General features: G+C 42.9%; 1 protein-coding gene across 1 annotated transcript in view; it reads right to left on the reverse strand.

Annotated features, from left to right (window-relative positions):
• Nucleotides 1-509: 509 nt before the first annotated feature.
• The window catches only part of npm1b (nucleophosmin 1b), a 29,629-nt gene continuing 16,618 nt past the window's right edge, over nucleotides 510-13,520 (reverse strand). The window contains exons 8-11 of the mRNA XM_083651382.1: nucleotides 12,629-12,724; nucleotides 7,544-7,645; nucleotides 7,371-7,445; nucleotides 510-4,137 (exon numbers count right to left, since the gene is read on the reverse strand). Of these exons, the coding sequence (XP_083507508.1) occupies nucleotides 4,084-4,137; nucleotides 7,371-7,445; nucleotides 7,544-7,645; nucleotides 12,629-12,724 (327 nt within the window). The 3' untranslated portion in view covers nucleotides 510-4,083. The remainder of the gene's footprint in view (nucleotides 4,138-7,370; nucleotides 7,446-7,543; nucleotides 7,646-12,628; nucleotides 12,725-13,520) is intronic.

Here is a 13,520-nt window from a genome sequence, read left to right on the forward strand (position 1 = left end):
ATCTACCTGGCATACATACAAACGCTAATGACAAAGCTGGCAACTATTTTATTTTATTTTTCCTCTTTTTCTTTCTTTGACTGTGTTTGTTTGTTTGTTTGTCTGTTGTATGACCCTGGATGGGAAAATGTGGGTGGGGGAGGGTATGGGGTTTAAAGTGTATTGATAACATTTCAATGTAATATTGCTTCATTACATAATGTGAAAACTTAAATAAAGTTTGTAAAAAAAAAAAGATTTATGAACATCATGTCACCAGGAAACTTTCAAAAAGATTTTCGACATCGCGGCTCACATTCTTGCATGTTGCTGGGAGCGATGCCATCTGTATGGCCCTAAAAAAAACACACTATACTGCAAGCTCTGGTTTAATTACAATGTTGCATTGCTAACATTGTAATTTTTTCTATGACACACTAGATGAAGTGAGTGAGTCAAAACTACGACATATATCGAAGATTAATATTTAGCCCTATACTATACTATTCATTAAAGAACGTGACGAAAAGCCAGTTGGGATTTACTTTATTCAGGTAAATGTTACAGTTGGGTGTAAAAAAAAAAGAAAAAGAAAGGATGGATGTTAAATCTCAACAAACCATTAACAAATATCTTCCATTAGCAGTCATGCTTGAACAAATCAAGAAACTTTGACTAAATAAGATGAAATACACACTTTCTTCCAATGTTCTCTTGAGCGATACTCACAATACAGTATGTACCAACATGTCCAGCAGATGTTTCAATGTATCAGTTTGTTTGATCACTTTAATTAATTGTGCCAATTCACTTCTCACCAACTATCGACTATCAACTAACTATGGACAAAAATACAAAGAGGCCTCATCCAACTAATCACAAAACAACAAAGGCTTTATCTAAAAGTCTGATTCATTGGTAGTTACATTCTTATATCTTGAAATCAAAATCAAGTAAGCACAGATGACAACCATATACTGCCATTCAAATCGGAGTTAACAATAATAATACATGGGAGTTCTATGGCGTTGGCGTAATTGTAATTGATTGTAATCTAATTAAACTTGCCTGCCACCCAACAATAGTGAAATGAGTGCAGTCAGTCAGACAATTTGATGTAACACATTCTTATTTTATCCAAAACAGGCTAAACAACATACAGTACACCCAGTTATCAACAAAGTAAATCTCGTTTAGACATCTTCAGGTACGGGCTTCAAAATAATTCAAATAGAACAAAAGGTATGGACTAAGGACTAAAGATGGCATACATTCAAATCAAACAACTCACAACATTTGAAAATATTTGAAAGGGGAACTATCCTACACATAAAACACCAACAGAATCTCAATAATGTTTCAAAATAAACATCATGAAAACAGATCCAAGCTGCAAAACAAGCAATTAGCAAAAGGGCGGATTAAGCATACACTTAAAAATATAATTCAAAAGCTGCCGTAATGGTGAATACAAGTAAGAGGACTATTTACAGGAGAACCAAATTCACAATTGATATTGATGATGTGTTTGATATAGGGGAGGTTTGACCGCTGAAACAAAACCCTCGGCTGCCAGACATTACAGGTACGTCAAATTTTGTATCTGAATAAAGATATTTGATGAGGGATAGTTAAACACTTGGATTACAGTTATTTCATTGTCATTGGTGATAGATGCCCTCTAACCATGCTGAAAATTCCCCTTAAGCACAGCCGTGCAAGCAAAGCATTACCGGTTGCTATAACCTGAAGTGGTGTGGTGTCCATAAGGCGTTATGAGGCATCATAAGCACAAACTGAACGTATGCCAGTTAGAATCACAGCGTGATAAGTAGCCTACTGAAAATATAGTGCAAGAAAGTTATACGGGGTAACTGCATGGATAATGCCATGTGCATGTAATGTCTAATGAATATTTTGTAACAAAAGATAACTCAAGCTTATTATAGGCTTATAATGTTTTCAATGCATCACAATGCACTTCAACTCTTATTGTAACTAGAGAGCTAGTTATCAAACTATTTTAAGCTTACTTTTTTATTGTTATTATTATTTTTCATCTTGTATGTCTATTACTCTGAAGAAAAGCTTTCAGTCAGCACTCCTGCGTTGGTAACCACTTTGTAAAAGCTGAAATACCATGTGCATGTTATTCGGCTGCAACTCGTACCCATTATCACGGTACAGATGGCCCTCTCTGCTATTGCTGATGGATTCATTTTCACAAGCGCTTTCAGTTCATTTCCAGTGTCACAAATGGCCGGGGTTTTGACTGGCATTCTTCCATAAACAACTGGTTAAAATAATGCACATGTCCTCTGAAATGGCTTCATCTGCGGGTTTACAATATTTTAATTTGAGGGTCTGCAACATGTCTGCCAAACAAATGTAAGAATCGTGACCTTTCTACGCGTTTTCTTCAAAGTCATTCAATAAATTAACCCCATGCACTAAAGTATTTTATATGGAAAACAACATGAATCACTGCAGATATATGGATCTCAGAGTTCTGCTGTTATCCACCATATTGTTTCTGTTTAGTTTCTCTAATCAAATCCAGTCATGTCTTTGACATCTTTTTTGTGTTGTTTTCTTTCTATAAGAGCATACTGTATAATGTCCTATTGTAGAGGTTTGGTGATTCAAGGCTTGGCAGCAAACTACAAAGGTGTTACAAGTAGGGTTGGGCACAGTTCACATTTGAACCGATACCGGTACCGGTTCCGGTAACTGGAATTCGGCACCGGCACTTTTTTCTGTCCGTAATAGGGCTGTCCCAAATTATTACTTTCTTCTCGATTAATCGAACGACTATTTTTTCGATTAGTCGAGTAATCTAACGATTTTTTTTAATATACTGAACCTCAAATTCAAAAGGATTGCTGACAGATTAATGTTTAAACTGTAGTAATATGCAGTTCAGATCATCACTGGCAATAAATGTTTTTTCATTAGTGTGGAGCGAGGAAAGTAATTGAAATGATATAACTTACATCAATTAATTGCAGGGATGCAAAATCATGACATGGGTAGTGAAATAGTTGACCGATACCAGGGCAGACATAAAACCACTCAGAAATCCTCCTATTTTATGATGAAAAGGGTGACTGTCACTGCGTGATCAAAATGTGTTTTAAAACAGGACTGACTAGGCGCTGTCTGCTGCCCATCAACAGGATGCGCTCCAGGTGTACATGGCGTTACGTTTGTGGACGAGTGGACAATAAAGATGTCTGCACCTGTCTCAATCTTGTGTAAAAGTAAAAAAAAAAGTAAAAAGTAAAACATGAACATTTCTGAATGAAAATATGTTGCGCATGTCATGTTTCTAGATAGGTGAATATTAACATTATGGAGTCTAATGCCGTGTACAATGTTAATATTCACGCTCATTCTCAGTCTCATGTTGAAGTACGTCGCGGGCGCCTAAGGGAGTAGGGGTGGGATTGGAGAACTTGTAGCGTCCTCATCTTACAAGCAAGAGAGCACCAGTTCAACTCCCACGTCGTGTTTCTACTTTCGCTTTTAACCCTGACTCAAACCATAACCCAAACCTTAACCAAGTTGGTTAAGTTGCCTAAACCTAACCAAGTTGTTTTACTTGCCTAAACCTAACCAAAAGTGGTTTACTTGCCAACATAACCAAAGTGGTTTTATTTGTGTTTAACGTTAGACAGGCAGCGCGGTTTTTAAATTAACTGCCATTTAGTTTTTCGTCTATGCAAAGTATTTTGGTTCAGAAATGTTCATATTTTACATTTCCGTGGATTCCAAAAAAGTACAATGCCGTCATTTTATTGGGTTGTCAAATTCACACAAAATGAGACTCTGATTCACCTCAGTTTACAGTGGAGCTATTTAAAGGCACATTCTGCAATATCTCCTATTGCATAATTAACTTACAAAAAAACCCAAACCAAAAAAAACGCCCGAATCATTGCATCAACTGCATTTCCCGATTCCAGCGCTCTGTTACTTCTGATCACTCAGTCGTACTTGGCGGTACGGACGTGGCTGAGTGGGAAGGAAACCTCGCGGACTGTGCCTTTAAAACTTCTTGCGGGGTGCAAAACATACATGTGATTGAAAGTGACAACATGTGTGTTACTTTTTCTCAATCTTCAGTGTTTGTACAAAGCTCCAGAGGTCCTTGATCACCTGAGGAAGGTAAGGGAGGGGATGGGAGGGGGGAGGGGTGGCATGAAAGAGAGAGACTAATTATAAAGCGTCCAAATGATGTGCTATACTGCATGAGACACACATGACTCACTTTTACTACAACATGCTTTTTGTGCCGTGTCTGGCCTGTGGGAACAGTGAGTTGAAATGGGGCTGCTGGGGTACGACGAGGGCTTGGGTGGGGGCAGCACTACATACCAGAGTATATGACTAGGTGCTCGGGCTCTGACAGATCTCAGCCTTGGCTGATGGAGCCAAAGCACTTGTACAGATGTTTCTACACACACTGGGATCAACAAGCTCTCCCCAACCCAACCCCCCCCCCCACTCCCTTCCCTGTCCACCCGGGCCTCGCTGCACTCTAAAGAGCTTTCACCTGCTCGCGACTGTACACTTAACGCTTTTACATCGAGGCGCAAACGCATGTTCACATGGCCTGTTTCAAATGAGCGTCTGCAAACCAGATCCTTATTAAACATGCGATATAATGTAACCAAATGCAAAAGCATTCCACATGTTTCAGTGACTGTGTTTACACGGGCTGCAATATTCTAACAATATTTGAACCCGATTAAGACAAGACTCTGAATAAGACACCGCTGTAAACAGCATCTTCTGATGACCTTAACCTGAATAAGGTCACAGTCAGAATAAGCAATAGTCGAATTAAGACGTGGAGTATTCTGATCTTAGTCACATTATTGTAGCGCGTTGTAGACATGTATACACCTTAATAGCACTGTGACATCTGAGTTTTCGCAGCATTTTGCAGCAGTCCAGCTGCTTGACGACACGTGTTCTAGCTTCCAGCGAGTGATGTCAACTTGTTTACAGAAGAAGACTAGAGTGGATAACTCCGTCGTGGCGCAGCGTTACGTCAATCTGTTTAAAGCTTAGGCGCCTTTTTGTGATTAGCTACCCCTATTGCCACGCCCCCCTTTTGGCCAATGGACGTGGAAAGTTAATCACTTTTAAGTTGGCCCATAACCTGCTTTTCTGCCAAATCTGTTCATAACCTTTTGAGATCTCCTGCTGACAAACAGGGACGAAAACATAACCTCCCGCCAACTCCGTGGCGGAGGTAAAGATGAAGTCCCAACATTTTGTCCCTAACACGGCAGGCCTAACCCTAACATGACAGAAAGGCTTTCACGTTCAATTCCAGAAGGAAACTCGGACGTAGGGACGTCATGTGGGCGTGTCTTCAGTGATTCATCGGACTCTGCTCTGTAGCATGTAAACCGGAATATGCGTGGGATCTAAAGCAGCTCATGTAAACACTTTAATCGAAATATTGTCTTATTTATAATAAGGACAATAGGCAGATTATTGCAGTCCATGTAAACTTGAATTTTAATTTGGTGCCACCATCACAAAGGTGCCACAATGCAGACAATACGGGATTACTGTTTGACACACAAACTCTAGAAAAAGATTGAGTCTAAAGTGATTATCTAAAAGGTCTGGGTGATTTATTCGTCTTCTGTAAATCAATTGTGCCGGGACTGTTGTTTTTCTTTTCATATGGCAGGAGGTATTAGAAAAGCTTTAAATCCTGCATTTAGGAGAATCTTCTTTGGATTTGGTCAAAGGCCTTGGATGTGAGAGAGACTGGTACCATCCACATACCTCCAGTCCCTTCATTAAGGCTACAAAAGACACGCTTGTGAGAGAACGGACCAGTAAATCACTGGGAAAGAGTTTTCCCTGGCAGGTCTACTCCCATTCCATCTCTAAAGAGTCCACTGACGCAAAAATGAACATCATTCATAGAGTATGCACTGTGCTGCACAGCAATCACAGGCATCACTGGACAGTGTACGGTGTGTACTGTCAATGTAAGGTGTGAGGACATTACTGGACAGTGTGTGGTGTGAGGACATTACTGGACAGTGTGCAGCATGAGGACGTTACTGGACAATGTAAGGTGTGAGGACATTACTGGACAGTGTGTGGTGTGAGGACATTACTGGACAGTGTGCAGCATGAGGACGTTACTGGACAGTGTACCGTGTGAGGACATTACTGGACAATGTAAGGTGTGAGGACATTACTGGACATTGTAAGGTGTGAGGACATTACTGGACAATGTAAGGTGTGAGGACATTACTGGACATTGTAAGGTGTGAGGACATTACTGGACAATGTAAGGTGTGAGGACATTACCGGACATTGTAAGGTGTGAGGACATTACTGGACAATGTAAGGTGTGAGGACATTACTGGACATTGTAAGGTGTGAGGACATTACTGGACAATGTAAGGTGTGAGGACATTACTGGACATTGTAAGGTGTGAGGACATTACTGGACAATGTAAGGTGTGAGGACATTACTGGACATTGTAAGGTGTGAGGACATTACTGGACAATGTAAGGTGTGAGGACATTACTGGACATTGTAAGGTGTGAGGAACAATAGTGCATTCCTGGCTATGTATAATGGCACTGAGGTATTAGCTTAGCTCTTAAAGCTCAAAATTATGGTTGACATGAATATGGCCATAGCTACCAACACTTAACACCTGGAATATTTCTGGATACCTGACAGCAAGCACAGTCAGGAAGTGGAAATTAATTGGCCGTGTCCATAAAACATAAATTCCTGTTATTCGCCTGTCATAGCGGGGCCAAAAATATTCAAATACATAAAAAGGCGTTTTGAATCATGAATCATGATAGGGATGCACGATAGTAGATTTTCTAACTATTTTGGCTGATTGCTGATACAGACGTATGCATGCATTTTCCCCCACCTAATTTCAGAGAAGATCAAGTCTCTCCTGTAGTGGAATTAACACATTGTTTTGCCCGATCTTATTGTGATGTCCCACTTGCAGATGCAGACATAAATACAATGCTTTTCAAAATGTGACGTTACTCACTGGGCAAAATAATAAAAAACGACTTCACCTTAGGTTATGTAAAACTGACTCAGCATTGAGCATTTGGGCATAATTAAAGCGTAATTTTATCGACAGAAATGCTTGTTTAGGAGCCGATGGCAATATTTCATTTGAAAGCCTTTATCGGCCGATACCGATGACGTGCTGATATATCATCGTGCATCCCTAATGAATTAAAAAAAGGGCAATGCACGTGAAAGAAATGTGTTGCTTTGAAACCCTTTTTTTGATTTTGATGCCCACGGTGTTGTGGTAATACTAGCACCATACAACAATTACACATCAAAAAGAGACAAAAATATTACTTACTTTTTTATCTGAGATTCTAAAAGAACTTTTCGCAAAGTTTTCAAACTTCTGCTCGGTCTTCGGTAGTCCTTTTCCCTGATGAAGGGGGGGGGGCATTATAATATCATTAGCTTAGCTGTATGTCGGACGTTCAATTAAGGATGGTACGTTGCAAATGAGGATGGTAGCTTTACCTCTTTAGCTGCTGATGACAACTTGTTCTTAATCTCGGTCAAAGAGGGAGAGGGAGATTTGGACGGGCCAGCCTCAGGCTTGCCCTTTCCTGGGGTGGGTGTCTGAAAAACACATTAGAGAGATTGATCCATGAGACAAATAAAGACAGAGATGACCGATAGAGCGATCAATAAAATATCTATAATCACAGTATGTAATTCTGTAAAAACTCTAGCTGTTATCTGTTCATTTTGCTGTGTGCCACTATGAAATGAAAGTCTTTACGACCAGTAGTTCTCGAAAATTACAGTCTAGACAACAGACTCTTGGAAGTTCCACTGGGATTTCTCCTAAATCAAACGGCTAATTGTAATTGATTGGTGATGAACTGGTCGAGTGTGGGACAGGATTTGGCCTACAGACCTATCGTGACCTATTCAGTCTGGGGCTGTGCTCTTAACAGGCTTGGCGTGGGCAACCAGCTGGAAGGGGATAAAAGCGTAAGAAAGGACAACAAATTCTACCCTAATTACACCACCTTTTTTACAAATACATCGGGTACAAATTATCCTTTTATTGTTTCCAAGCAGGAGAGGGCAAGCCCAGACTCTACGTTGAGCAACACGGACTGTTTGTCGAGAGGAGGAAAAAGGAAAAAAGAAAAGAGTGTTGTTTTTTTTTGGTGGCAAATCCTAATTACTGAAGCGGAGGAGAAAAGGGTCACGCTTGTCGAGGGGTGCATAATGTTCTCATCATGCTCCTTTATTGATAACAGCTAAGCATGTGCTGCTGATGTCAAATGAATATCACTTCCACAGGAAAAGATAACATTCTATTCTGTTGAATGTCTTTATGAATTGCCAAATTATTCCCCCCAGATTTCTTTCTCCCATCTTCTCCCCCAACTGTACTTGGCCATTTCCCCCTACTGTCCCGGTCGGTGCTCCACCCCCTCTCTGCTGATCTGGGGAGAGCCGTAGACTAGCACATGCTTCCTCCGATACATGTGCAGTCACGAGTTGCGTCTTTTCACATGACAGCGAGGCGTTTTCCCGGCAGGACGGAACGCGTGGGAGGCTCACGCTATTCCCCCCCAGTTCCCCTCCAACCTGAATCAGGTTCCCCCGACCGACCATAGGAGGCACTAGTGCAGCGGCCCAGGACACATATAATACCCTTAATAATCCAGCTTCCCACCCGTAGACACGGCCAATTGTGTCTGTATGGACACCACCCGACCAAGCCGGAGGTGACACAGGGACTCGAACCTGCGATGGTGTTTGATAGGCACAGTAGGCAGGGAATCTACTGCTACACTACCCCCGGACACCTCATGGATTGCCGAGAATAAAACCAATGCTATTATAAGCCACAGGTCAAAAACACCACTTCTATGATGTCACTTCTGTGACCTCATTGTGTTACTTTGACACGCAAAGAGGCCTGTGTTTGTGTAGATGTTGTTCCCTTAGAGAGAGAGAGAGAGAGAGAGAGAGAGGGAAGCACAAGAGAGAGAGAGAGAGAGAGAGAGAGAGAGGGAGAGAGAGAGAGAGAGGGAGAGAGAGAGGGAGAGAGAGAGGGAGAGAGAGCAGCACGAACACTGTACCAGCAGGACTACAGGTGTGTCCAGACCCAGGCGGCCCCCTAGAGGTCCTCAATTAGGAAGTGTCTGAATGTGACACAACAACAACACATACACGCCATACGCCGCGGCTGCGTGTTACACAAGCTGTACAGCTTGTCCCTACATGCACGGCCAGGCTGGAATCCAGAGAAATTGCAGGGTTTCATTGATAGCCAGAGACACATGTGAAACAGGAGAGGAGAGACTCATAGAGGAACTTCTTTACCCAGTCACTGAGAAAACAGCAAGGCGTCAGGATCAAAAGGCTGCTGGTACACTGAACTCAGTGATTTGTTTTTGGGCCGTTCTTTTCAGTCGATTATCATTTCTGCATTAACACGATATTATTCTTTACACAAGGCTTCTACTGCTCAATGGGTAGAGCCGAGCGTGGCACCCATACTGCCCCCTAGAGTTAGGGGGCTTGATTCTCTCTGGAGGCAGCCATGCTAAAAATATAATGCACTGTAAGGTGCTTTGGATACAAGCCTCCACCAAAAGACTACAAATACGAGCCAAGAGCCGAGTGTTGAAATAAGCTACTTGATTCCTCAGACAACCTAACATTATGTACAAGTATCTTCAGGCTTTGAACCAAGTATGAGAGCATTTGAAACCAGGCTAAGACTTGAAATGGTAAAAAAAAAACGAAGAAGCTTGAAAACAGTTAGGAAAATACATTCTCTATCTTTCCAGCTTGACGAATGCAATCATCTGTCGCTGTCCCCAAGACATCGGTATTTTATAGCACAGATCAAAAGGTTTAAAATGAAGAAAACACACACACACACACACACACACACACACACACACACACACACACACACACACACACACACACACACACACACACACACACACAACACTACAAAAAAGGAGCACATATGCTGCTGGCTCCTGGCCAGGCCAAAGCGCTACGTATTTATGATTTGGGGGCGTCTCTGTACTTGCAAAGGACAGCTGTGGAGCTGAAACAGCTGATAAACAGACAAAGCCAGCAAGCTTTTTCATCTGGGCCAGACGCTGATTACAGATGCCACGGGACATGGAACTTAATCACTAGCACGCTATCATTTGATGCAATCGCTCGTCTCCAATCCACTGCAAACACATGGTTGTGACACCTCTGATCACCAAGTCTGTCGGATGGTAATTGTCACTTTGTCGGAATGAGAGCTTTGGGGGCCAAGTAAGGGGATGGAAAAAGAAGACGGGTCACTGATAAACTGTGACTCTCACAATCTATTTAGAAGTATATATGTAAGGACACGTTTTTTAGACAAGCACACACACAACAGATCCAAACTGTCGACTCAGTCGAAGTAAAGAATCACAGTCAAACTGGGCTTACATTCTTATGGAAAAACAAACAGGTAGGCCAAAGCTTTAAACAGGTAGGCGGGGGCACCTGTTGAAACACATGTCAATCAGCTGCGCAAAAACAATGACAGACACCCTTTTGGGGGGGGAGAAGCACGAGTAAAGTGGTTAACAAGTTTACGACGGTGACGTGTGCTCCTCCGAGGCATCGGCCTCTCCACATCCATCAATCAAAGCGCAGCAGCTGCGAGATAAAGTGACTTCAGATCAGATCAGCGCGGCTTGGAGTTCACCGCTGAATCTCGTGTCGAGCCTGTTATGCAAGAAGGTGTAGCTACACGCAGGGATGTGAGAGGTGAGAAATTCAGTACTGGCAACAGATCTGACAAGCCAATCTAATGACCAGTCACCTGCACTTAGGAAAGAGGGAGGGGGGGGGGGGGGGGGGGGAGACACCCACACCCGTTTCCCCCCGCTCCTCAGGGGCATCTGGAAGCGCAAGCTGCACCAGACATCAAACGCTGGTAATGAGAGCAATTGGGAGAAGGTGTGTCCAGGAAGTCGGGGGGTGTGAAGAGGTTGTCGGGAGGGAACAGTTGTTGTGTAGAAGGGGGGAGAGAGAGAGAGAGGGGCGCGGGGCGGGGGGGGCCGCGCTCCAGGCTCCGCGGGCCCTGGGAGCTCAACTGGCGGGATGGTTTCGGCGGTTCAGCTGCCCCGCCGGCTAATCCCCCCGGAGCATTTCCACAGCCACTGTGTTATGTCTGGACAACCGCCATTACAGAATTAGCCACACTCTCCCACACAGCAAGAACACTGTGCCTGAGGGGAGGGGGGGGGGGATCGGTTTCTCGCCTCAGGTGCTTGGCGATCAAGCGGCTTAGTGTTTAGCATCACAAACGATCATACAGCTCTCTCTCTCTTTCAAAACGGCAGAGATGTGACAATTTGTTTATGTCCGCTGGGAACGAAACAAATCACCCAAGAGGCATGTGCTATCAAACGTGCAGCCTGCAGGGGGCGTTTGCCTGCCAACACATATCATCTTATCTAAACTGAGCTTCTTTCCAAGCCTTTTTCGTTTTGAATTATCACTGTAACAGGATTTGGGAAATGAGTAAACTTGCAGAAAAGCTTGCAAATAAGGGGTGTGTGTCACAGAGGGTTGAGGGGCATCAAAGGTGGGCTGCCTGCGACTCAAGAGAGCGGGGTCAGGCTAAAGGGGTGACGGGTTTAAACCTTTGCCCCAGGAAACCCGTTTAGAGGTCAGGTGTGTTTGCTTAAAGAGAGCCAGAGTTCAAGCCTTGAGGTTTTGAGAGGCGGCCGTCCAAGACATTCCACCGGAGAAATTAACTATCAGCTTGAGCTAATTGCTACGTGCATTTATCGCATTCTTTGGCGGTGGAATGGCAAAGGCTCTCTGATGTATTTTGACGTGTTTTAATAGCGACGGCCAATACACACAAACAATCACCCCTGGTCAAAGATGCCCTGTGCACAGCCGTTATCTGCCCAGGTGCTGCTTTGTGCGGGGATGGTTTTCCGCACAAAGATGAAAGTATTCCCCACACTGAGCTTTCATTGCATTCGTATGTGTCATGGTTTTTTCCAGAGCAACAAGTGCACCGGCTTGGATAACGCATCTTGCCTCCAGGCTTCATCAGGTTTGCACTTAACACATAAGTAGTTTGAAATGTCCGTGTCGAAGCTGATTTCTGAATGGATGTTTTAAATTAATGGTCCTCAGCTGCTTTATTCCAGCGGGAGAGATTTTAACTTATTGTTGTGTTTTGTGACCCACCTTGACTCCTCTGTTTAATCACCATTTTGAATGGTGTTTTTGATGAGCAGTTTACAGTTTTTGCTTTAAGTGTACAGTGTGATGGCTGTCCCCCTTTTACCACAAGAGCTATACCATGCACACAGTGTAAACAAAGCCGAGCAGGTGATGTAGGCCTACCTTAGTCTGTGGTTTGAGTACACCATGCACACAGTGTAAACAAACCCGAGCAGGTGATGTAGGCCTACCTTAGTCTGTGGTTTGACTATACCATGCACACAGTGTAAACAAACCCGAGCAGGTGATGTAGGCCTACCTTAGTCTGTGGTTTGACTATACCATGCACACAGTGTAAACAAACCCGAGCAGGTGATGTAGGCCTACCTTAGCCTGTGGTTTGCCTGCGGCTGATCCTCCTGCTTTTCCTGCAGAGCCGTTTTGTTTCGTACTCTTGGGCTTCTTAGGTGAAGACTCTGGGCTCTGAGAAGAGGGGGGGGGGGGGGAGAAGAAAAAACACAACTTAACAAGATTTGCAAAAGTAGATTTTGGACAAAATATCATTATGAACTTTCTAAGCCAAACATAACTCAAATTCCCAGATTCATTTTACTCAAGTGTTCATAAAAAAAGTACCGGTATGTGTTTGTTTCAAAAGCTCAGAAGATAAATTGAATTGAGCAAATCAGCAAATCACAATAAACAAAGGCCAAAGTGGGGCGACAGTGTTTTAGCAGGGGGCGCCATTTCTGCCATATAATATCAACGTTATAAATATTAATGCTTTATATTCACCAAAATGTGATTAGTATGCACTCAGTGTTTCCACTCTTTCACACAGGCTCAAACTCTAGTCCCAATTCTTTTAGTTTAAAAAAACACTATTTCTTGTTCTTGTAATTCAATAACCAAGTATTTTATCATCTGTCATCTTCATCTGTATTTGTGTGCTTCATTTTATGCAACACACATTGTGATAATAAAATTGCTCATCACTAAGATGAAAGAGGAACCACTGGGCACACTTGAACAGTTTCTTACTCATCAGTTACTTAGTTGCCCAATGACCCCTTGCTGTTCCTCTCCACACTGCAGGCCTTCCTGTCAGGTTCCCATTGCTCTCAGTCACCTGTATAATTACCTTGTAATAGCTTAGGCAAGTACCTGCATTTTCTGAGCACTAACGTTTCCTCGCAGTCTCTGGCATTCGCTTTGGAATGGCAGAGAACTGTAATTGCCTGTGTTGACATAACTGGTAGAAGGCAATTACACATGTAAT

Source organism: Poromitra crassiceps (genome assembly GCF_964638095.1).
Source record: "Poromitra crassiceps genome assembly, chromosome: 15".
Lineage (NCBI taxonomy): Eukaryota > Metazoa > Chordata > Actinopteri > Beryciformes > Melamphaidae > Poromitra > Poromitra crassiceps.